The sequence below is a fragment of the Alosa sapidissima genome, chromosome 5 (assembly GCF_018492685.1).
Source record: "Alosa sapidissima isolate fAloSap1 chromosome 5, fAloSap1.pri, whole genome shotgun sequence".
Taxonomy (NCBI): domain Eukaryota; kingdom Metazoa; phylum Chordata; class Actinopteri; order Clupeiformes; family Clupeidae; genus Alosa; species Alosa sapidissima.
Window position 1 is genome coordinate 19,754,682 of NC_055961.1, and position 25,312 is coordinate 19,779,993.

Sequence of the window (25,312 nt, forward strand, 5' to 3'; positions counted from 1 at the left end):
GACATGGAGAAAGATGGATGGAGGGGCAGAGGCAGAGGAGAGAAAAAACAGAAAGAGAGAAGGAAACATGCTGAAGCATGAAAATACACAACTGCATTAACCCTTAAAGGTGTAGGTTTTTGAACATTCTAAGTTCCGCAACAATTGAAGGTTCTAAAATTCTATGTTGAATTCAATGAACCCAGATATTCTTTAGAACGTTAATTTCTCAACATTCCCTGCTCCTACTACGGGTTAAACAATGCTGCAGTCACACCCAATAAATTAACATAACACTGGCATCTCTTTGTCAATGGCAACTGCAATTTAACTGTACTGAATAGGTAAATGAAACATTGGCATATATAATGGTTCAATGGTTGGTATAAAATGCTTCCTTCCTCTTCTCTGGTGCTCACCTCCAAGGTGAAGATGCCGATGACAGGCTTGTGGTCGCTGATGCCGTACTCCATGTTACTGGTGTAGACATCCTGCGCCACTTTCAGGGGATACTCCTCGTCATCGTCCACTAGCAGCGATGTCCTGGAGGAGCCCTCATCATCGTCTGTCTTGGGTCGGATTCGCCACAGGATGCGGTCAGTCCAGGCCGGCTTCCTCTTCTTCCCACTGGCCAATCAGAGAGAGAAGGACTGGGGTTAGAGTTATATATTCTTCACTGGTCAATCGGAGAGAGGAATACTGGAAGACTGGGAGTTAGTCCTCAGCTGTTGGTTCTGTGAGTTAAAAAGTCCAGATATATGGGTTCAGGAACCTACTTATAAACTTTTTTTTTTTTACTTCATCCTTTTTATATAGTTCGGTCATTTAACAATGAACCTTTTAGCCATAACCAATTTGTCCTAATCTATATCATAGTATGTAGTTAATGATGAATAGTTCATCAATAGATTAAAAGTTTAAACCAGAGACGGTTGATAATGTATATTAAGGATCTTTGGTTTAACCATCTGAACTACTAAAAATCTGAACTACTACTCTGTGAACACTATACATAATATCATCTGTTATCTTAATCCAACAGAAAATATGACACTTTCTCAAACTATCTATGTAAACATTTGTTATTCACCCAAACATATCAATGGTGTTAGAAAGTGCTCATATGCAGAAGCTGTGTGAAAACAACAAAGAGGGAAATTGGTGACGGCACAATACACTAAACCTTAAGATGTTGGAGTGGACATTTACATAACACACCACCATTCTACAACACATACACGCACACACACACACACACACACACACATATGAAACTACACAAAAAGCGACACAGCTACAGTGATACAGTGATTTGAGCAATGCAAGATCCTCACACACTCAGCTGTCAGGTAGAGAAAGAGAAACTATTGGTGTTTTATGGAAACGCAAGCAGTTTTTCAGCAGGCTGTACCTGGGAAATGATCCCATATCTTCTCAATCAAATTGATCATCGTTTTCTCTAATGAGGTGATTATTGTGACCTATTTCATAGTGGAGATTATTAGGCTGCTCACACCAGCGTGTCGAAGCACAAACCTTGCCAAACACAATAGCAAAACAGCTGTGTAACGTATATATGGATGATAACAGCAAACAGAGACATTTTCCTGAGCTTGTCTCTATTCCTACTATATTTCTTTTTGGTTGGACCTCCACCCTTTTCCTCTCTACCTCTCCTCACACATGGCCAACCTGAACCCTGCCCTGCCCTGCCTTACCCTACCCCCGTGTGCAGAGGACACCCACCTCTTGGGGGCCATCTCCCTGCGCCAGCCGCCCAGGCACACACAGAGAAGGAACCACGTTAGTGTGGTGAGCAGGAGCCCCAGGCCGGTGCTGCAGCGCTGCAGAGGCCTGGGTCTGTACATGGTTAGCGGCAGGAGCAGCGCTCTCTCCCTGACAGACACACACATAGACACGGCACAGGCTATGAAAGGGGATGACACACACGGGACATTTTTTTGAGCAATTTTGCTAGGCAATGATAGTGACCAGTGTTATTTTTGCACAGTCCCACTAATATTAGGAAACACATTTTCATCTGAAGAATGTAAATCAGCAGGGAATTTGTCATGATCATCCAATCAGAACATTAGGGACCTGTCAGGCTGTTGCCCGGCAACACTGCTCAAAAAGTTGGTCCCTGTATCATCGCCATAGCCTAGTACTCTAGGATCAGTAACACAACTCTTTCTAACAACCTAGTGAGTGCTCCCATTATAACCTCTCAAGGAGAAAAGACCAGCTTTTCACATTTTTTGAAGACCACTATCCGGTTGTCAAGTTGTTATACAATAATGTGCCAATAATTCTTTTTTCTGGTCCAACTGGGCCCAGAGTGACTCGTTTTTTCCATAGACAGTAAAAGGGGGAAAAAATCCCCTATTTAGAGTAGCCTACAAAAAAACTGACATTCTACAGTACTACTTACTCACTGCGTCCAATAAATTGGATATCACCCTTGATTATATCATCTGGCTGCACAGCTACACTAATTACACTGTTAAAGTCAAGCGATTGTTTTTTACCCTCACTATAACGAAGGTGATGGTCACAAGGTTTACAGGTTGTAAAAACAGGCTGGCTCCGCTAGTAAACATTTTTGGACGAGAGAGCTGTTAGGCTTGGAAACAACATTGTGACGTCGGACTTAACAACCGAATAGGTTTCGCTATGTAATCAAGCTTCTTACCTATAAATGGCATCAGCATTTGAACGGTAGGTGTCCAAAACTGCATACTGCATTGTTTCAATAAATAGCTTCAGAAAAATAAGACCCTCAGAAACTCTTGATAGACTTGAATAGATAAGTTGGTAGACAAGTTGGAGCAATCACAATGGGTTTTGGTCTCTTTTTATCGCTCTCTCTCTCTCTCTCATACATGGAGAATGGAGGACATGCACGGGAAAGCGTGAGCAATGTGGTGATGAGCAGGACAGACACGCAGTGACATGGACATGCATTGGAGATCAAAACCTTACTTAAAGCCAAACCATGTCTTCTGAAAGCTGTGGATCCAACAAAAGGAAAAAGGGCACATTTGAATCTCTGTATGCTTCTAACATTTCAGAATGTCAAACAGGTAATATATATGGTGACTTTCCAGTTGTCATTTAGTGAATCGAACCTCAAAGAAGAAAATAAATAATGATAATAACAATAAAAGAATAAATGAAAAATAATTCTTGACTCCAGAGTCGATACAGAGTCAGGGATGAAGACTGTACCTGGAATCATACGTGTCAGAGTTCCTGTCAAACTTGTAGGTGGGTTTGAACTGTAAAGGCCCCTCCTCAAACTCCTGCAGCAGAGGTTCCTTCTTCTTCATCACAGTCAGCTGCCATGGCAACAAGCAAGAGAGACAGACTGAGGCAAAAGACATAAACATGGACTACATACTATGGACATACATATATGATATGATTATGAACACATTACTAGCTTACTATTACTACTACTACTACCACCAAAGTCCTTCTAACTCCTGCTGCAAATAATAACAACAACAACAACAACATTTATAATAATAATAATGATAATGATAACCATCATCATCATCATCTTCATAATTACATTTTGTTGTAGTTGCTACTGTTATCAAAATAGTGTTCTGTGGTGATGTAATCCTGTGAGCTGGGTAGCTGGTGGTACCTGATCTTTCGTCCACAGCAGGTTGAACCGGCCGCCCTCGATGGATGAACGCAGGAAGTGCATCCCATGGTCAGCGATACGGAAGTTCAGATCACCAAACCAGAAGACCACTCTAAAGGATACAGATACAAGAGCCATATAAGTGCGTGTGTGTGTGTGTGTGAGAGAGAGAGTGTGTGTGTTTGAATGATTGAGTATATCTGGACAAATAGGTATTTAGATAAACATATGCCCAAAGGGAATGTGTAAGTATCTGTAATTGAGTGAGACAGTAACGGAAGGAACAGGAAAGACAGTGTAATACAAATTCAGAAAATTCTGACTGTAGAACTGAAGAACCCTTGAGGTTGTCTCACTTGTGGTCGAGGACATTCGGTGTGTTGTTGACGTCGAAGTCCTGAGTGTCTAGGATGTACTCAAACTCGTCGACCCGCTGCAGGGCGTAGTTCATGTGCGCAGCCAGGTGGCAGTTGAGGAAGCAGAGCATGTGTCCGTAGAAGGAGAAGCGGATGGACACTCCGCCCTTATTGCCCTACAGGGGCAATTATTACAAGGGATTGTTTAATTTAGTGTAATTTTTATCAGTCACATTTAATACCAAAAAATTGAGAAGTATTTCAACGAATGAGAGTTTTTTTCATTTCACAACTGCATATCTGCATATTTAGGAAATAAATACATGTTTTGCACACAAATACAAACAAAATCCAAAAACACAAACAATCTCACATCTTCTGCCTTACCCAGAACCCGTAGATGCCTGTGCGAGTGTAGGTGGTCTGGACATTCCTGATGTAGGGAACATGAGCTTGTTTGGCAAACAGGAGGATCAGAAGGCCTTGCATTCTTACTGATGTGACCTGCATAGATAATGGTTTATGGGGTTAATTTACACACATGCAGACAAATGACAAGAACAAAATCTGTGGGTATAAAAAATATAGTCGCCCTATCTACTTGTTCTCAAATACTGGTGATGATAATTAGAAGTTAAGACATTTGGCAAGACAAGTTTGTTCGAGCACTTTTTAGAAGTGTGGTATAGTTGCAGTAGATGGGAGTAGATATTGAGATAATATATTTTGCTGTGATTCCCACAGGGAAACAGAACACAGAGAGAAAGGGGGAGTAATAGTGGTAAAGTGTTGACCTACTTATGTGTATGAAATATCAAAGAATGATCCTGAAAATCAAAGAACGATCCTGACAGAATTACACGAGTGTGTGTGTGTGTGTGTGTGTGTGTGTGTGTGTGTGTGTGTGTGTTTTCCCAACACAAAGAGGGCAGTGTTTGTGACTCGTGCACCAGCAATGCTCTCTTGCGAGCTCACTACGGGACTTAATGAGGACCCTGCTCAAGTGTTCTATTGTTCCATTGAACCTACAACATCACGTGTGTGTGTGTGTGTGTGTGTGTGTGTGTGTGTGTGTGTGTGTGTGTGTGTGTGTGTGTGTGTGTGTGTGTGTGTGTGTGTGTGTGTGTGTTTGTGTGTGTGCGCTTGCCTGAGACACATATTTTCACATACCAACACACTTTCATTCTTTGAGTGTGACTCCCTGGATTTAGGCCATGTGGTGCACATACCTTTACTTAGCCTGTGTGTCTGTATGTGTGTGTGTGTGTGTGTGTGTGTGTGTGTACCTTAACATAGCCTTTTGGTGCCAGTGTGTCCATGAGGAGGTGACTCCAGGAGTCCTCTACGATGAGGTCTGATATGTACCTGACTGGTGTAGCACTGACCTCCTGCAGACTACACACACACACACACACACACATTAATCCCCACAACACCTACATTTACAGCATGTCTTTACTGTGCCCATTGCCCATACAGTGTCATCAGACTGCCAGCCCAAAGCATTTCTTACCCAATCACGTAGAGGTCAGTAGCAGTCTGCGAGTCCAGCCGCAGCAGAGAGGTGACATCACGAGGGGGTTCCGCTGTGGCAACGTTCCACGTGACCATGTGAAGCCTGAGGGAGAGGAGAGAAGAAAACGCAGGTTGCCACAGACTGGTAGCTAGGAGGAATGGAGCAACAGGTAAATAAACAAACAAACAAACAAACAAACGGATAAATAAACAACGTGACTTTGTAATCATTTGAGACAATAATGCCTTGTGGCTAGCTTGATATCAAGCTTTACCAACCTCCATGGTAATACATGCCATACTTGGGCAAGCCTGATCACTATGAGCAGAACAGAAGAGACAGACTGCAGAAGAGACTATGGAATTGAGAAAGAGCAAGATATCGACAGACACAAAGACTCGAGACACGAGATGAATGTCCACAGTTAATGATTCCGTATAAATAAAAGTCTGAACTGAAAAGATGAATGAGGGGCTGAGAGTCAGGCTTCTCTCTCTCTCTATCTCTCTGTCTCTTTATCTTTCTCTCTCCATCTTTCTCTCTATCTTTCTCTTTCTCTCTTTCCCTCTATTTTTTCTCTCTCTATCTCCCTCTCTCTCTTTTTCTCTCTTTCAATCTCTCTCTCTCTCTCTCTGATGTCCACCTGAGGAACTCTTTGTTGGTCCAGCGTCCGCACAGGTTGAAGGCCTCGTCCAGTGTGCGGGACACCTCCTCGTTAGTCTCTTCGTCCGAGCTCAGGTCCTCCACGCAGGTGAGCAGCTGCGAGAGCCGTTGCCGCAGCATCAGACGGCCCGTGGTGGACTGGGACGTGCTACTGGACGAGCTGTCCGAACGGACACGTGGAAGTTCCAAACACTCAGCCATTTGGCCTATGACCGTGTGTGACCTACTGGCTTAGACGAGTGAGAGGTTACAGCTGCTCGTAAGGTTTCTGTCACCCACAGTGACCAGTGAGAGCTTCACACTCTTCAGAGTAAATGTCTTTGGTAGATTCGCAAGATGCTGACCTCTGCTCAGTGGCAAAAACGCTGGAGCAACACGCTTCAAACAATATAGCATTCACAGCAGTACACTGAAAATAAATAACAGTTCATCAAATGGTATAAGTCACTTAGGTGATCAACAACAGTTAATGCTAATTTTAGTTTTCTTTTTAGTCTTTAAAATGTCCTCTTTCTGTTTCTTCAAGTATGTTTCCTCCTCACAATCTTCTGATCTGCTTCATCTTAAAAATCTCCAGTCCATGCCATGTATCTCTGATGGGATTATATTTCAAATTTGCACAAACCCCAGTTGAAGTTGGCTGTCTGATAAAACAGCTTCAGGCAATGTGTCGTTCCAGGTAAAAATTTCACTGAACTTCACTCAAAACTCAGACCAAACAGTGAGACGAGTGTCCTAAAATAAGAAACACCTTGAGATCATTTATGAATCTAATCATCTCCAGCCGCGAGTAACCTCTCACTCACACACACACTGTCTCTCCCCTCTCTCTCCCGAGTATGATGGAATGAGAGAGTCCAAGCAGAGCTGCAGGTTTTGGGGGCAGAACTCACGGATTAGGGCCCTAATCTGGAGCACCAGAGCGCCACGTGGGAGCAGGTGTCAGCATAAGGAATACCCCCAAAGCACATGAACGGAGGCCTGACACACAAATCACACTGTGCATTGTTACGTTGGAGTTGGGAAATTCTTCAGAATGGCGTCATAAGCCGGTTATGGACTAAAAATATTGGGTTTAACAACGCAAGCGCCTCTACCATCCATCGAAAAAAAAAGGCTTTGGTGGGGTGTGAGTGTGTGTGTGTGTGTGTGGGGGGGGGGGGGGGGGGGGGGGGGGAGCAAGTTGTTCTTCTGAGCCAAGCACTTTCTAAACAAATATGGTCCTAAGGGTGAATGTTTAGACAACTATGATTGAATAACAACACTTACATACCGTACATTTCAACACAGCAGCAGCAACTGTGAGTTAGATTAGTACGCAATTGAACAACAATTGAAACATTCAAGTCACATAATCCTATCAGCAACAAGGATTTCATTTTGTCGTTGGTTTTGCACCAACAGCCATGCTGGTTCACTCCAAATGTAACTATCGGCCATGTTTTTAATTAATAGTTTAGTCTCCCTCTCTCTCTCAGTCAATGAAATTCCACTTCCTCATTTCATGTCTGGGATGATTAGTAATTTCCAGGCTGCCTATATATGGGGTGGGGTGTGTGTGTGTGTGTGTGTGTGTGTGTGTATATGTGTGTGTGTGTGTGTGGTTGGGGGGGGGGGGGGTGCTCATTTCTCTTTTGTCTGGGGCAGCATAGGATGACACAAGGCCGTGCCTGGTGTTAATTAGACTGCGACTAAGTGTAGATTTTACATAACAAAAAGGAAATACACAGAGCCGCCATGCAATGCAGTTTGGACTTTTGTACATTCTTTAAAAGCGCAGTATGTATTTTTTTGGCCAAAAACATTACAGAAGCTGGAATGGACTATGGACTTATAATGGTGCTATGATTGGGTGATAAATTAGTATTGTGTGATGCCAACATTCATTTGAAATTTACACAGATACTTTGTTTCCCTGTTAAGCCCCTTTCATGAAATCGCTTACATGTCTGAGCCTACAAAATGGGCCACAAAATGGTCAGCAAATGCATAAGAAACACCCCAGATATCAACATGTATAGCAGACACAAGGACAACAGCCAGCTATATCCCATATTGCCAAGATGGATTTCAATTTTTCAAAACAAAAGCCACTGATTTCACCTTTAAAACCTGAGGATGAGGCTCTCAGATGGTCATGGGCGATGACTTTCAGTATATATATATATATAAGAATAAGTATATATACTCTTTTGATCCCATGAGAAAAATTTGGTCTCTGCATTTTTCCCAATCCGTGAATTAGTGAAACACACGGTGAGGTGAAGCACACACTAATCCTGGCGCAGTGAGCTGCCTGCATCAACAGCGGCGCTCGGGGAGCAGTGAGGGGTTAGGTGCCTTGCTCAAGGGCACTTTAGCCGTGCCTACTGGTCGGGGTTTGAACCGGCAACCCTTTACCCATTACAGGTCCGAAGTGCTAACCAGTAGGCCACGGCTGCCCCTATTGAAATAATATAAACACTAAAACCAAAGGAAAACATTTGATCTATAAGTACATATACTCTTTTGATCCCTGCATTTAACCCAATCCGTGAATTAGTGAAACACACTCAGCACACAGTGAGGTGAAGCACACACTAATCCCGGCGCAGTGAGCTGCCTGCAACAACAGCGGCGCTTGGGAAGCAGTGAGGGGTTAGGTGCCCTTCAGCCCTGAAGGCACTTCAACCGTGCCTACTGGTCGGGGTTCGAACCGGCAACCCTCCGGTAACAAGTCCGAAGCGCTAACCTAACCAGTAGGCCACGGCTGCCCCCATCTATTTCATTGATGTATTGTTTTATTCACTTTTTTGTTATCCATAAAAACACAGTCCAAATGAAAATATTTCTACATTATATTTCTTTGGGCATAATGTGAATAGAAGCTAATTCTATGAGTACATTCAACAAACACTGGATGTTCACAGAACACTACCCTGAAGTTAACTAAAACTGAACTGAAAAGAAAAAAGGAGGATTGTGCTTTCACATCTTCATCAATGGTTTTCCCAATTAAATACTTCAGTCACTGACATTTTTAAATATAAAGTCTGCACTGCCCTGTCTTGAGAAAGCTGTTGTAGCTTCAAGCAACTTCAGAGATTACTTCATCTATAGTCTGTCTATTGTATTGAACAAACACCCATCCACAGTGCCTTGAACATCTTCCTGCCCTGCTACACACAGAATAAGCACAACCTCTCATGCTGCCCTTCATTATGTTCCTGTTTAGATCCTCCATACATTCTGATCATGATCACAGAATGGGGAAGCCGTGGCCTACTGGTTAGCACTTCGGACTTGTGACCAGAGGGTTGCCGGTTCAAACCCCGACCAGTAGGCATGGCTGAAGTGCCCTTGAGCAAGGCACCTAACCCCTCACTGCTCCCCGAGCACCGCTGTTGTTGCAGGCAGCTCACTGCGCCGGGATTAGTGTGTGCTTCACCTCACTGTGTGTTTCACTAATTCACGGATTGGGATAAATACAGAGACCAAATGTCCCTCATGGGATCAAAAGAGTATATATACTTATATACTTACTAACTCTTCTCCATTCTTTTTTACACTTTTTGGGCAATTTTTTTGCGCAATTGTGCCTTGACAATTTTCCATTGAGATTGGGCAACATCATTTCTACCTGAATGATTTGGATACTTTTGAGTGACTTACTGAGATCATCCAATCAGAATAAGACTTCCCTGAAACCAGATGTCTAGAGCAAACTGGTTCATTGACACTGTGAGAGTGAGGTGTGTACAGGTGCAATGTTGTGCTGTAATACCTGCATGATTGTTTGGCACCAGCTTGTCTTACACTCATGGTAGCACCTGAAACATAAAATGCAAGACTTTAGCTCTTTCCCATGTTCTCTCTGTATGAGTCCTTCATTCTCTACAGCACCTGACACATAAACCAACAACATGGCTGCCGTGAATGTACCTTATTAGCCCATTCATTAACCAGTGCACAGCCATTACAGGGAACCACGTGTCCTTCATCATTACAAAGGCCGCCCTCGGCTACCTCAGCTGAACTTGAGGAACGTCTTTAGTCCCACGGGAAAATGCAATGGCTAATACTCTATGCAGCTCAGAGGATATCTTTGAGAAACCTGGGCGGGTTGAGGGAGTTATTGAGGGAGTTATTTCTGTTGTGAAATGTGTTTGACTGTGTGGGTATATGTGTGTGTGTGTGTATGTCAGGGTTCCCACCCATCACTGAAAACCTTGAATAACTGAATCACTGAAAACCTTGACCTTGAATAAAACTGCTTACTTTACACTGCAGGTAAGGGCTAGTTAAGAAATGTGACTTAAGCAATTGGATAAAATGTGTTCTCTCCCCCCTACCATCCTATGAAGGAAGTGATCAAAACTTTTCCAAAACGTTCAATGAATGTCCTGATTTCGGTGACTTTTCCAGGTTTTTCATGCCCGGGAACCCTGGTGTGTTAATAACAACATGGCTAATGTATTCATCAAAGTTAGTCAAAAGTGACATTAAAAGTCTATAAAAAAAATAACTAACACATAGATTTACATATCTTCCGATGTCACACACACACACTAACACACACACACACAGACACACACACAGGCAACTCAATCAAATCACAAGATTACGTAATCCATGCAGACATAATATGAAATAATCTACTTCATGGGCTGGCTGACAAAATAAAAAGCTTTTCCTCATGTGCTTCCTCAAAGCTTTTCCTTGTGTGGCTAGTGTCAAATATCAACACAAACATACGGCCATACTTGTGTGCACTCTCTCATGAACTCAATCAGTGAGAGACTGAGAGAGAGACAGAGAGAGAGTCTGCGCAAATGGGCTCAACTTATTGTTTTCTCATGTGTGAAATGTATGGCTCAGGGAACAAATTGAAATCCCGTGGGAGAGATGAAATATTGAAAATGGTGAGTGGGCTTTCATCGATCCCCCATGTTTCAGTAATATTCATCCAGTTTAAAATATTTTCTGGACATTTTTATTAATTTGTATCCTTTATAAAGGTTGCAAGCTACAGTTCTCCATAGTTATGCAACTCCCTGGAGTTGCCCTGTGTTCATGGTTAGAGCCCCTCTCTAACCTCCCATATAATCCCAAACATCACTCCAGGCATCCAAAGAGTGCATGAGGCGACACAGCATGAGCTGCACGTCATTGTTCAAATGTTTTAAATCATTCTTGTCATTCTTTTTCTATTGTCATACATTCTACTGTTGGATGCATCAATACATGTTTTTGGGATGCACATGCCTAGTTTACATGTTTTGAATCCGATATTGCTTTAGATAGCATTTGTTTACATGTCAAGACAGATTTCTGACACAGATTATTCAGTCACCCTTAGCGTCTCATATAATATCGTGTGCCTGAATTTGAGGTAAATTAAGTTATTAAATATATAAGTCAAATTATCAGTGTAAACACTGTAACAACGTGTTAAACCAGTAACAACACTTGTTATACAATAAAACATTGATGCCTTGATTTTGAATACCATGCAAGTTATATTATAGCCTAGCCTACTTGACAAGCGTAAACAAATCGACAGGCAATACCTGAAATCGTCGTAGTTGTATTTGTTATGGTGTCCAACTGTCAGTAGGCTACTCCGTGATGGCTTGACAGTGTATTGCAAGGATTCCCTGTCGAGTCAGTTCACACCCTTTCTCTCATCTGTTGCCGTGCCTCTTCGCCGCTCTGCCAATGGCACGGATGCCTGTGGCCTTAAAGCACTAGGCTGTGCGACAGCTCAATTCCTCGGCCTATAAACACGCGATGTTTAAACGTAGATTAAAAGAGTTGTGAATGAGACGACTGTTGTAGATTTACTTTTCACTGTGTTGCCCGGCAGTTGACACAATGCATTCTTTGTTTCATTAGCTTAATATTTTTTTAAGATATTGATGATGTCATCACTGTCCACATTGCGTTTGCATTTGAACTCACCTTACAAAGTCATGAGGCATTGCAACAATGTCGTCTATTAAAATGCCACCTCATAATTCTGTATGTTATGTTTATACAACTAAAAGCTAAAAAATGTGTAAGTTATAATATGGACAATGTTAAACATAACATAAGCCCACAATCCGGGAATCAGTGAAATTAAGCAGCAGGAAAACCGAGGCTAATCCTATTCCACAACCCATATCAAATTAGCACAGCAATGCGTGAGAAAAGCTATAGCCTTCCTATCTTAACTTTTAACCATCATGAGACATAGAATACGGTTGGATAATGCTAACTTACACACACACACACGCGGGGGGGGGGGGGGGGGGGGCGGGTGTATGGTATGAGTAGTGATAAAGAATAATTACTGACAGAGATATTTAATTACAATTGTGTGCCAAAATATTAAAGCCTTACACCACTGGTATATGTCATGGTGGCAACAGCAACAGCATTATGTAACAAGACCACACCACACAGCATCACATTTCCCTACTCAAATTAACAACCTGTGTCATGGTGCAGGTGCAACTTTCACTGAATCTGCCCCGTCCCACTGTAGCCCTGTTTATTCCCCACACAGGCCCCATAAGGCGGCTTTAGTGTTAATCTGCACTCTGGGCAAATCCGTCTTAGGGTGCCAGGGGTTTTTACTGCAGGGAGGACCCCCCCCCCCCCCCCTCCTCCTCCTCCTCCTTCCATCTGCGACCTACAGCTCCCTCGCTTGATTGGATGAGAGATTTTGGCTCAGTGAGGAAAAGAGAAAGTGAGAGAAAAAGGGGGGGGGGGGGGGTGAGAACTGAGAGAGAGTGAGAGAGAGAGATAACAGAGAGAAATAGATTTGGAGGAGAGCATAGGGTGGGTGGAGGGGATGATAACTGAGAGAGCGATACAGCAACAGATATAAAAAAGAGATATAGGGAGATAAATACTGATAGAGAATGAGGGAGAGGAGAGAGAGAGGGGGAGAGGACAGAGAGGAGAGAGAGAGACAGGGGGGAGAGGGAGAGAGACAGGGGTGGGGGAGAGAGAGAGAGGGAGAGAGAGAAAGAAAGAGAGGAGAGAGAAAGAAGCCATGGCTCTCAGCCCCTCATTCACAAATGAGATTCACAGCTTTTCAATTCAATTCGGACTTGTTTTTATTGATGGTGTCATTAACTTTGAGAGAGAAAGAGAGACAGAGACACAGAGAGAGAAAGAAAGAGAGAATGAGAGAGAATAGGAAGAGGGAGTTGGGTGACAGTACCAGGGGTCATCAGAGTTAGTGCTGATAGCTAAACGACTGACTTAGGAATGGGACAGTAGTAGGAGTCCCCCACAATCCCTCACTCAAGCAGGACAGGAGATCAAGTGGGACATGAGTCTTGAGTCTTGAAATGGTACAGACATCAGACACATGAGAATAGATAAGTAATATAGGTGAGAAGAAGTATTATTTAAACATGCTCTCCATATAACAGTTGTATAATGCATGGAATGTATGTATTATATAAATAACGTATAATAATTAGGGCTGTCAAAATAACTGATTAATTTCGATTAATTCATTTGAGAAAAAATAACTGATTAAAAAAATTAGTGCAGATTAATCGATTCCGTATGACCTTTGACCCCGAGCCATTCTAGTCAGTAAAAATTAGACTAAAATGAAGGTGAGAGAAGAAAACGTGCTGCCTGGATCATTGATTGGAACATTTACTTTTAAAAAAAACGGCCTGATGGTGTTGATAAAAAATAGTGTTGAAAATAAAGTCCTCTGCAATGAAATGCCTTGTATGTGAAAAAACTGTATGTGTACTTCTTCCCGAAGCACTTTTGAATTTATTTCTGCAGCATATTAGGTCATATCATAGATTATTATGGCAATTATTTGAACAGTGAAAATAATAATAAAAGAGTTTTTGAACTTTAATGTCACTAATGCTGATTATTCAATGATTCATTTGAATTTAAATATTTAAAATACTTTCACAGCAAAAATTATATATGCGATTAATTTAGATTAATTAATCACAGAGTATGTAATTAATTAGATTATTTTTTTAATCGATTGACAGCCCTAATAATAATATATTATTTATAAAACGGTTTTAAGCATAGGTGAATACACAAACATTTAAAACGTGTAAAGTGTACTCTGTCTTGGGAAATAATGGCATTTTGAGATGCTGATCTGGAGGGGAACTGTAAGCCATAAGTTCAACTAGAAGTACCGCAGAGCGGTACAAAATATGACCGCCGCCCAGTCCAGCACATTTTTTCCACAAAAATAAATCACGCTGAAAGACATATATGATTCTAACTGTCTCACTAAATTGCACTATGCACACTCAATTCTCACTGATATCTGCTAGACAACAAGTACCAAAACATAGATACATAGATTTCACATGTAAAATCATGTGGGCATGTGTGTGTGTACATGTTTATGTGTGTGTGTGTGCGTGCTTGTGTGTGTGCCTGCGTATGTGCCTGTGTGTGTGCATGTGCATGCATGCGTACATATGTCTACTGTGTCATACGTATGATTACTGTGAATGTATGTGTGTGCGTGTGTATCTGTTTATGCATATGTGTGCATATGGAATGGGTTAACATGACCCCTGGAGGCAAACATACGCAAACAATTGGTCATCCTATAGGCCCTACAGTTCTCAAGATATTCACAGAAAACTGTACGGTGTACGGTCACTAAATGTACACATAAATTTATTGTAAGGTCCCCCATGAACGAAAGTTCACGAAACTTGGCATGCATTCGGAGGGTGTCATAATAATCCTACACATCCAATTTCGTGCAGTTTTGACTATGTTAGGTCACAGATACCTGCGATTACAACACCTCATTTTTACTTTTTTGTGTTTAACTAGGTGGCGCTATACATGAAATGAGTGGTTATGGAATGGGTTGACATGGCCCCTTGAGATCAACATACAAAAAAAAAGGTGGTCCTCCTAAACCATACGGTTCTCGTGATATTCACAGAAAACTGTGTCTGCCCTACCCTCCTTTCGGGGGTCCAGTGGGGGGGCTACAGATCAAAACGAAAAACGATGGTTCCATGCTATCCATGTGGGGTTACACGCCTACCAAATTTCGTGTACCCCAGTCTTTCAGTGTCCCGGGAATCCTTGACAGAAATTTGGCCATGCGAAAAAAAAAAAAAAAATCTGTCTGTGCTGCGCGGCGGTCATAATAAAACTCAACTTTATACCTTTCCACCTCCTACGAAAGGACAGGTTAAAATGGGTCTACTGTATGAGTGAATGTGGGTAGATTTCGAGTCAGAAGTCAGAACTCTTATCAAATTACTTCAAACTTGGGGCCCCAGCACTAAGCGCGACACAAGGCTTGTTCTCATCTTACACCCAATTCAGTGATGAATTTTTCCCCATGCGCTCCACTTTAATTGAACATTGTGCCCACAGGTGTGACAATTAAAGAAATGGGTGTGGTCTGGCGCATGATCCAAAAATCGCTATCTTACACCCTCTAAAAATCATTACACCATTGACCAAGAAAGACCTGGTCTAAAGCAAAAGGCGCATATAAAGCACAGCTGAAGACACACTGTTACAAGATGTAAGCAGCCCTTAGCAACAAGTTCCAAACAACTCGTCTGCAGGATAAATATTCTTAGTATATTTATTCAGTCATTCGAACATTATTGGGGTAAGTGTTGCTTTTTTTTAGGCTGTTTGTGATTGTACCCCCTTGTCAGTCAATAGTGAAAGTAGGCTAAATAACTGTAGAATTTTTTTGTCGTTGCCTATGAGACCACGGTGAACTTAGTTTCACTTTGCCTATGAGTTCAAATAGGCGAGTGCAGATGCATGTAGGCTATACCCTGCCAGTCACACACGGGTTTTAGTAAATCAAGGTTTAGTGGAATTCCTGTGTTGCATACACAGTCTTGCGTGCAAGCAGATTCCTTCAAATGTAGCCTACTGACTGTCAAAATACCAATGCGCTGTTTGATGTTGTGCTGCTTGCCATTAAATGGAATGACAGATGTCACTCTCATTGGTTTAAAGGATGTTACACCCAAAACACACCCATGACTGATTAAGAAACATAAGAACAACCCTTTTGAACAATGCGCCTGGCCTCTGATCACAAAATTAAATTAGTTAATGTGGACTAGGCACACCTTAAACCTTGTGTCTCTGGCCAGGCGTTTCAGATTGCCAAAATAGAGCCCAATTGCTACTCAGTCACAGGCAATGGCTCTTACTAACTCATACCATTGCAGTTGCTTTCGTTACACTGGATTAGTTGTCAAAAGCACATTTTTCCCCGCTTATTGAACACTATTTATCTTTAAATTTTTCTTAAAAAACCTATGTAATGCCGTTAGAATACTATCAATAACTATACCATACCAACATAAACATGCTAACTGCATGTCATATTTTGTGTGTACAACTAGCAGCACTTTGAGGAAAAGAGGAAAATAAATACACAGTCATCAACACACTGTTATTTTTTATTTCTTTTTCACATCTCCAATGCAGCTTTGTTGGAAGATTAGATGACAAAAGGCACAAATTCACAGTAAAATAAACAAAACAGATGACAGGAAAAAAGAGAGGGAGGGCAAGAGAAAGTGAGGCAAAGACAGAGAGAGAGAAAGAGACAAGGAGAGAAGGAGAGAGTGGACGAGATGATTTTTTAAAACAATTTAATTTGTTCAAAAATTACCAAATTTGTAACTCTGGTATAATTGATTCATATTTCTACCAGCAGTGCTTATGAAATCTATCAATGCTACATCAATGTGAGTGTCTCTTAGAATCGTCCAATCATCCACTTAACTGAATGATCTTTTTTGGACCCTTGTTTAAAAGGACACAAGAGAAGTTCACCTGATTGTTTGCTATTGGTACATTTCTTCTTAAAAGAGTCATACTCATGTGCGTGTCCAAAACGTTTTTTTTTTCGGGGGTAAAGGGCAGAAATTATTCACAGTGTGAGATAAACATAGTGTAAGATCAGGGACTTACATATAGATACAACATTCAGAACAAAAATATACTTAGAGATCATCCTGCCAAAAAGGGGAGGGACCATGGCATGAAAGTGAGATATCAGGAAGAGGCTCAGTCAACATCATTGTCTTCTACGTGTAATCACACCAAAGGAATATCACCTGTTTGTTTATATAACAAAATGTGACAAATCAATCAGACCAAAACAAAAACACATTTTAATTCCCTTTGGTGCCAATGGCTCATCACTATCCTTCACACTCAGTTTCTGGTGCGTTGGATCTCGCCAGTGAAAATGTGTCGTTATCACTCACACAGCTTGTCTTCCCTTCCACTCCTGGGCTGAGAACACACACACTGAGCTATATCTGTTCTCCCATGTCAACGTTGAGCACCAGCCCTCAGTTCCGCCAGTGGAGTCAGACAAGGTAACAAGCAACAGTGATACCGACACACCGGCCCTGAACCCCAGACACGTGAGGGCAACTACAGAGGGAGAGAAGGACGGGAACGTATGTATGTGCTGTTGTTTGGCAGGACAGTCTGGCCTATATATATGTTCATCTACACGTATTTATATAATATATACAATTAAATACATACACTTTTATATTTACTTTCTTTGTTTTCAGGGATGACATAAAGTTGTGAATATTGCTAATGGATTTGTTTGTTTGTTTGTTTGTTTTTTCCCGTACCGTCTCCCAGAGAATGAGAGCAGATGCTGGGGTGAGATCTGGAGCCGATGATGCAGCGCTATCAAAGATGTATAGACGAACCAACAAAAAAAACACACCCTGAAACCGAACACCCACTGCAGAGAGACAAACAGACCAAGTGCTACTGGAAAACACGCACACTCACTCGCTCGCTCGCACATCAGTGGGTCTTCTTGCACAGCACTGACCCTCGATCTCGTCCCCCGCGACACGTCTCTGTATCTCTGATCTGACCGTAGTCATGGGTGAGTCAGCCACTCTGTGGGTCTCTGACTGCGTGGTCAGCTCTCGACTCTCAACGCGACAGTCTGGATATCGAGTACTGATAGAGGGACGTATGGATGAGAGGGGGAAGTTATTGCTCTCTTCTGGATAAATGACGTCTTATCCCTCGGTCCAATGCGATGCGATGCGTCATGGCAGACGAGGTCAAAGGAGTAAAGCCACCACCTAATATCAAGTTTCGAGTTTCTATTCACAAAAAGCCACAACAAAACGGACCACGCCTGAACCTTAGACAAATATTGATTTTGTTAAGTAACACAGGGACAGCAAGAACAGAAAAACAAAAACAGAAAATCTGGGGTTTCCGTGGTTGCCTGACAAATCCGTCCTACAGGCTGAGGGAGACCTGCTGTAGCCTACCTGTCTGGGTGGCGTTTGACTTCAAGATTTCAGACCTGTGTTTAGTTATCTTTTGTCTATTAATTTCCTTTAGGTCTTATCTAACCAACTGTCTCCGGCTTACAGTCCTCCTTTAGCAGCCCCTGGATTGTCCACAGACCAAAACAAAAGCCCACCAACCTAGTGTGTCCCATGCACTTGAAAGGTGTCTTAGAGGCTGCGACCATCTCTTACACTATCCGTAACAGTAACTGGAGCATACATGGGGCTGAGGCAGACGGGGAACGATAAGAAAACCCAGAACGCAGCTTTCGTTGGAGTAACTCTGGCTCAGTTCTGAACTTGTGGCATGGACCGGACCCTTCCACAGCCAGGCTTTGCTCTGGAGGGAGCAGTGTTGGAAAATAACTGGCCAAGCATCAGTTTGCACAAATAAGTCCAAACAAGTTGGGTGTGGGGGGTTAGCTATGATGAAACACAGACTCAAAAAAACACAAAAAAACACGCTCACGGGTTAAAACAACTCACCACCTATATTAAGAACATACTTGCAACTCAGTGAAATAGAAGTACAAGAGGGTATGTTCATATAGTACAATTAACATACTTATTCTTTGCCTTTATAGTGCACACAAACACCCACACTCTTGTCATAGCAACCATGTGATTCTTCCTGTTAAAGTAAGAACCACATTGTCAGCCTGGGAACAACGACATTGGACAAAGGTTTAGAGGTCGCCAGGCAACGCATAGGAAACAAGCAACTTTGTTCACTAGATAGCAAGGAAACCGATAACAGAAAAAAAATTAAATGTAACTGTGAGAAAATGGTGTAATCTGCCAGCACAATAAAAGGAAATATTACTACAACTCAGAACAAAATGATAAAATAAAATGCAGAGATTAACACTGAGAAGATTCAGCTTGGTCCAAAAGAACATACACAGACAAACTTTTAAATCTTCTTTTTTAAAAACCCTGTTTGTACAGCTCTCGTGATATTCATTATCTGATATATACTTTATGTACACACAACATGTTTTGTTCTTTTTAAAAAGAAATGACGTCTTCATATCTCTAATATGTATGTGTTTTTTCAAATGTTTGACATCTTAAAATACCTATAGGGTTGCTACAGATGGCTTAGCTGTAACAACTATTTGCTGTAGGATGCGGAGACTCTGAGGCAGTTCCACACTTTGAAACATTATTTCTATCTTTTTAAAAATTTGTTTCTCATTTTTGATCAGAAGTGCTCCGTTTTAGAACCGAGAAGGGGTGACAGGAGGGAATGGTTGACCTGTGGGAGGCCCACGCCAAGAGGAGGAGGAGGAAAGAGGAGGGGTCGGGGGTCAGGGGCTTGGACCAAGTTGACATGATGTTGGTGTTTCACCGTGACCACTGAGGAGAGTGATGCCGCTGGTGTTCATAAGATACGGTTCTGATCTGCAGAGGACACACACACACGCAAACACACACACGCATGCACGCACATACACACGCACACACAAAGAGAAAGAGAGAGAGAGAGAGAGAGAGAGAGAGAGAAGAGGAGTTCAAGCATTGAAGCACTACTACAAAAATACAATGTATATGTGCTTAGGTATTTAGGCTTTTAAATGTTAAATAAAAGTAAAAGAGTCTACATATAATATGATGATTTGTCATCATGATCATTGGACATGCCTGTCTGCTGTATCTAGATATACAGTGTTTACGCATTTCTAATAAAGACAGTAAGTGCACAAAAAGCAGAATATGAGCATAACAGGGAGGCTATACCGGGTTTGCAACTGAAGTGGTCCGTTTGCGGAGCGTAAAAATCGTTTTGGAAAAACCATTTTTTTTTAACGTACGCACCACTATCACGCCTGGTGTAGCTTGAATTTCCCCTGGGGATCAATAAAGTATCTATCTATCTATCTAGTACCATTGACCAACGTGGAAGCTAATTGTTACGCCATACAGAACGCTTCAGTTACGTGCCCTGCTTAGTCTCCCTGTAAGTGTACAGAAAGTCAGATGCTGGCACAAAGTGAATTAAACATACGGAAGGTCCCACTGCGATCTGAATATTATTATGTCTTATATAAATGTAACTGAGGTGCGTCCACTGGTGATCTGGCCATCTCAACAAAGTGCTCAATGCTGTAGAGGAAATGGTCACATGGGGCCCTAGAGGTGGGCCAGCGAGCGGGGCGGCTAGAAGAGCTTCTCACAAGGATTAATGTTGCATTATTGATCGCCCCTCCAGTCACCTATAAATAAGCTGTGCTTTAGAGAGGAGAGGAGACGAGAGGAGAGGAGCAATGTAAGAGGCTGCACCCCACAATCATCACCTCCACAAGGGCAGTAGGAGCATCATGATGCAATGGGGAGGCAGGCTCTAAAAAGCACATTTGCAAGCAGGCAAATGCATTGCCAACCACAATGTAATGATGGAGGTATAGTACTATTAGTAGTAATGATATAATACTACAGTAGTAATAATTATAGTAATACAAATAGTAATAATAATCATCATAGTATTATTGTCATAGTAATAGTCATATGTGCAATGTGGTCATGGTGCTACATATCTCCTATGGTCGATAAAGTTATTGTTTTGTATGGCTGTTTTTATAAAAAAAATAAAAAAAAAAATATATATATATATATATATATATGGGCTTCTTGGAAACACATTTCTAATGTAGAACATATTTATGTCACCATCTGAATGAGAAAAGCACTGAGCCTGGCTGCCTATAAAACCACTAGCCTGCTGTGGCACCAAATAGAGCAGATGTGAAACGGACAGTAACCAGTTACCATCATTGTCAGCAGCAGCATTGCAAGGTCCTGCATCAGTCCTCAAGAGCGACCATTCCTTTCACTGGGTCTTTCACTCTCATCTGGGAGAAAGAGAGAGAGAGAGAAAAGACAGAGAGAGAGAAAGAAGATAGAGAGGGAGGGGAGAGAGAGAGTGGGGGGGGTTAATAAAGACAAAGAGGGAGATAAGACATTGCATCACAGTCATTATCTTTGTAACTTCCTGTTGAATGCCCAGGAACAGAAGGTCAAAGTTAACCTCATTCTCTTTTCTATTTTTTGAGCCAATCTTCGCAGTGTCTGTTAATTAACACAAATCACAGACAGAAGAAGGACTGTGAATACATTTTCAAAGGGTCACCATGGGTCAAAGGGTCAACACTGTGATACCTCAGTGGTTTTCACAAGAACTGTAGTGACAGCGAAATGCAATTTTAATTTTGCACAGCAGGGGGCATGTGACTGGTCAGCTCGAATGCTAGTAACCTGTGAAATAATAAACTAGTTCAGGGAAAGAATGGAAGACATTCTGCTTTCTGAGGTTCAAGTCTTCTGTTCTGTCCTTTTCTAGGTGCTGTATTTTAGTTGCGTTTGAATCTATTAGAGGCTCGGTTCCAATTCGAGATCGATTGTATTTTATTTCGACCTGCTGGTACCGTGCCAGACACCCACTCAGCACCATGATGAGACGGTTTATTACAGCAGGCTCACCTGGGGCTCCGGCTATTTCTACCTCTATTTCACAGCAAATTAAATGACCAACAAGGCTACTGTTACTTTGTTTTACTTACAGTTTTTCTCAGTCGCTCTGGTGCATTTATCAAATCATTATAAACGTTTGCACAATAGTACGTGCAAACTGTACCACAGTGGATTACCTGCAAAAGCATGTAACTTGCACAAAATGCTCAGTTCATGTCTCGAAGAGTTAAGATATATGTATGTGTCTATATGGATTACAATCTATAGCTGCTTTTGGTGTTTCTGTTCATATCCTCAGTATACTTACCTTGCTAAAACCTACTTTTATAAAAAAAAAACGTTGTGAAGAGAGAGACAGGAAGTGAGTGGGAGAGAGAGATGGGGTGGAATCTGGAAGTGACCCGGGTCGGACTTGAACGTGTGTCCCCGTGGGTGCGAATATAGTCAGGGCGCTGTAGCCAGTTGCACCACCACACCCACCACCTCAATTACTCGTTAACCCGCTCACCTCGTCCAGCTCCCTCCTGGTTTCCTCCTCCATTCGCCGGATGTCGTCCATGTTAAGCTCAATCCATCGGTCGATCCAGCAGAAGAGCTGCCGATGGAAGTTAGTGAACAAGCGCTTCTCTTGCTGTGAGAGGGTGATAGGCAAAGAGATAGAGAAGGAGAGAGAGAGAGGGGGAGACAGGGAGTCAAGGATATAAAGAAAGGGAGAGAGAGGCGGGAGAGACAAAAAGAGATAAAGAGAGAGGGAGGCAGAGAGAAAGAGACAAAGGTGGATATTAAGAGACAGACAGAGGAAGGAGGCAGAGTGATAACGTTAGAGATGGAGAGAAGGAGTGAATGAGACAGAGGCCAATAATGACAATGGCAAGAAGACAAGCACATTTCACATATGGAAACAATGAGGCTATGTAATTCACACATCTGTACATTCTGTCCCTGTACCTTTATTGGACCTTGGAAGTGGCTTTGGGTAAAAGCGTCAGCTGAATGAATAAATGTCTTTCCTCTTTCCTCACCTTTTGAATGAAGTTCTCCACCTTGTTCTGCAGTCCCCACCACTTGAACTTGACAGTGACCAGTTTGTAAGCACACATGTGTGGGCAGTCTGTCTTTTTAGGCAGCTCTTTCTGTGTTTTTAAAAATACAAACAAATGATGAAAAACAAGGCCAATCCTCTAGCTGTACACAACATGTCAATACATACATTACACACACACACACACACACACACACACACACACACTGTGTTTAAATATGGATGAAGCCATTCAGATAACATATTAAACCAAATGACAGATTTTGCATGCTAACAAACCCTGCACACTTACATAATGGACACGCCTGAGCATCTAAATGGCAGTCCCTGCCTGGCCCTATGCCTGTGTGTGATGTATGTGTCATCCAGTCTATGGAGTATTTGATAGTATTTCAGTACCGGCTGTTCCACCCTGTTTCCTCTATAGTAGGGTTTAACCTTTAAACATGGCCCTTCTTTTATTTTCATAACAGCCTTGCAGATGGTTGCTCCTTAAATGTTGCTTGACTCTCAAATGTTAGGAAATGTCACGCTTGATTTAGCCATTATTGCTAATGGTGAGGCAAGCAGTCTGTGCTGTTGTTTGTGTGTAACAGTTTGCTATGCTGCTCTTGGAGGATGTGACCACAGTGTGGCTAATTTATCTGTGTGTTTTACACGTGATAACATCTTCAGATGACAGGCAAATAATATTGGGCAAGAAGCAAATGTTGTTTTCTTTTGTCCGGCCCTTTATTAGAGCTCCTTAAATGAACTGCCCCAGGCATTCTCCTTGTGTTGTCTATATTAGTCAACATTTTCCTCTGTTGTTCCTGCTTATGTTATTTCATAGTTTTTTTGGCTTAAATAGCTTATAATTGCTGATCCCACTTATTAAATATTGAAAATATAATTAAATAGTACTTGCTGAATACATATTGATACATATTTACCTGTGTATTTGTTACATAAATACGTACCATTACCCCTTACTGAACCAAACCCAAGCGTTATCCCTCATCTCAAGTACATCATGAAATTACATGCACATAAGAGCATAGTATATCAATTAACTAAGAACTGACTTCCTGAGACGATACAACATGGAACCATGCAGTCAGTCAACTATCAGTGTTTGGCCAAGGTTTCTCTTTGCTCCCGCAGACCGACTGCCAAATGCAGTTATCAATGCCTCTGGCTTTCAATGATAGGTTCTTAAAGAGGAGCGATCGAGCAATCTGCCTCTGGGCAGCAGTGGACAGTCAAGTCAGCGGGATTCACACACAAGGATGTCGTTCTTACAGCAGCAGCTGTGCAGCGGCTCTCTTCTGCCTAATCAGCGGATCGTGTCTCATAAACAGAAACAAACCCAACTTAAAGGCACAAAGGGTAAACGCATGTGGTGGCTTCATGGCAAACTCTCTCCACAACAGATAAAGGGCAAAGAGATAGGGAAGAGCAGCAGCTTACCTTCCAGTCAGGCCCCAGTGGTCCTCGGGCGGTCTTCACCGACTTATACTTTGAAGGGTCCTCCTCAGGCTTGTAGTCCTGGAGAGAGTCGCAGGGGGTACGTGGTGCAATGACAGAACAGCAGTCAAACTCAAAAAGCCACCAGCTAACACATCACAACATTAACATTATAACACAGTAATCTTCAACCAGGGGTCCGCGGAGGTAATGCAGGGGGTCGGCCAAATTTTTTTCCTCTTCCAAAAATCAAACACGTCCGATAGGTAACATAAACATGACATAGAAAAGATGCTTTCTATTCGCTTTACAATAACACATAGGCTACCTGTGAGTCTTCATGCAATCATGTGATCACCATGGGAACATCTGCAGAATTCAGCTATCCACGTTACCGTGTGGCGAAAAGCGAAACTGTCAGACAGGTGAATTATAGTTTTTGCCCATTGCTTGAACACTAAAAACAAATGCTTAGACCAGAGCCTCAATACCTAAACTTACACACAGGTCCCTATGTCTTACTTGATTGTGTGTAGAGTTTTGACATAATGAACAAAAAGCGTGTAAGCTATAGGCAAAAGCTGTAAGACAAACAGCAACATAAAATCCTAAAAGTGTATTGTCAGGTAACATATGCCACAAGCTTTGTAACTAATGACAAACCCCTCAGCCTGTAGCCTTGTGTACACAGGCCGAGTCATAGGCCTTTACCAATCCAAATCCCACTCTTACTTATGACACATTGCTTAAGGTTAAATCATAACCAATCCAAAATGGACATATATGATAACCTCACAAATGCCTTCGTTACCACAAATGGTGATATATGAGACTTTATCAAAGACCTTCAGATTACAGAGAATAATG

General features: G+C 42.0%; 2 protein-coding genes across 4 annotated transcripts in view; both read right to left on the minus strand.

Moving 5' to 3' along the window:
• The window catches only part of inpp5kb (inositol polyphosphate-5-phosphatase Kb), a 14,290-nt gene extending 2,323 nt beyond the window's left edge, over window positions 1-11,967 (minus strand). The window contains exons 1-10 of one of the 3 annotated variants that reach the window (XM_042092707.1): window positions 11,716-11,967; window positions 9,930-9,975; window positions 5,501-5,605; window positions 5,274-5,382; window positions 4,375-4,491; window positions 3,988-4,163; window positions 3,632-3,743; window positions 3,208-3,317; window positions 2,962-2,988; window positions 399-606 (exon numbers count right to left, since the gene is read on the minus strand). In XM_042092707.1, coding sequence (XP_041948641.1) covers window positions 399-606; window positions 2,962-2,988; window positions 3,208-3,317; window positions 3,632-3,743; window positions 3,988-4,163; window positions 4,375-4,491; window positions 5,274-5,382; window positions 5,501-5,605; window positions 9,930-9,967 — 1,002 coding nt within the window. In that variant the 5' untranslated portion in view covers window positions 9,968-9,975; window positions 11,716-11,967. Of the gene's footprint in view, window positions 1-398; window positions 607-2,961; window positions 2,989-3,207; window positions 3,318-3,631; window positions 3,744-3,987; window positions 4,164-4,374; window positions 4,492-5,273; window positions 5,383-5,500; window positions 5,606-6,146; window positions 6,981-9,929; window positions 9,976-11,715 lie in introns of those variants that run through there. The other 2 variants (XM_042092705.1, XM_042092706.1) reach the window with 2 other exon arrangements.
• A 4,624-nt stretch (window positions 11,968-16,591) lies between these two features.
• pitpnab (phosphatidylinositol transfer protein, alpha b) overlaps window positions 16,592-25,312 on the minus strand; it is a 23,443-nt gene continuing 14,722 nt past the window's right edge. Inside the window, exons 8-12 of the mRNA XM_042093081.1 lie at window positions 24,449-24,526; window positions 22,980-23,090; window positions 22,466-22,588; window positions 21,256-21,338; window positions 16,592-19,890 (exon numbers count right to left, since the gene is read on the minus strand). Of these exons, the coding sequence (XP_041949015.1) occupies window positions 21,291-21,338; window positions 22,466-22,588; window positions 22,980-23,090; window positions 24,449-24,526 (360 nt within the window). The 3' untranslated portion in view covers window positions 16,592-19,890; window positions 21,256-21,290. The remainder of the gene's footprint in view (window positions 19,891-21,255; window positions 21,339-22,465; window positions 22,589-22,979; window positions 23,091-24,448; window positions 24,527-25,312) is intronic.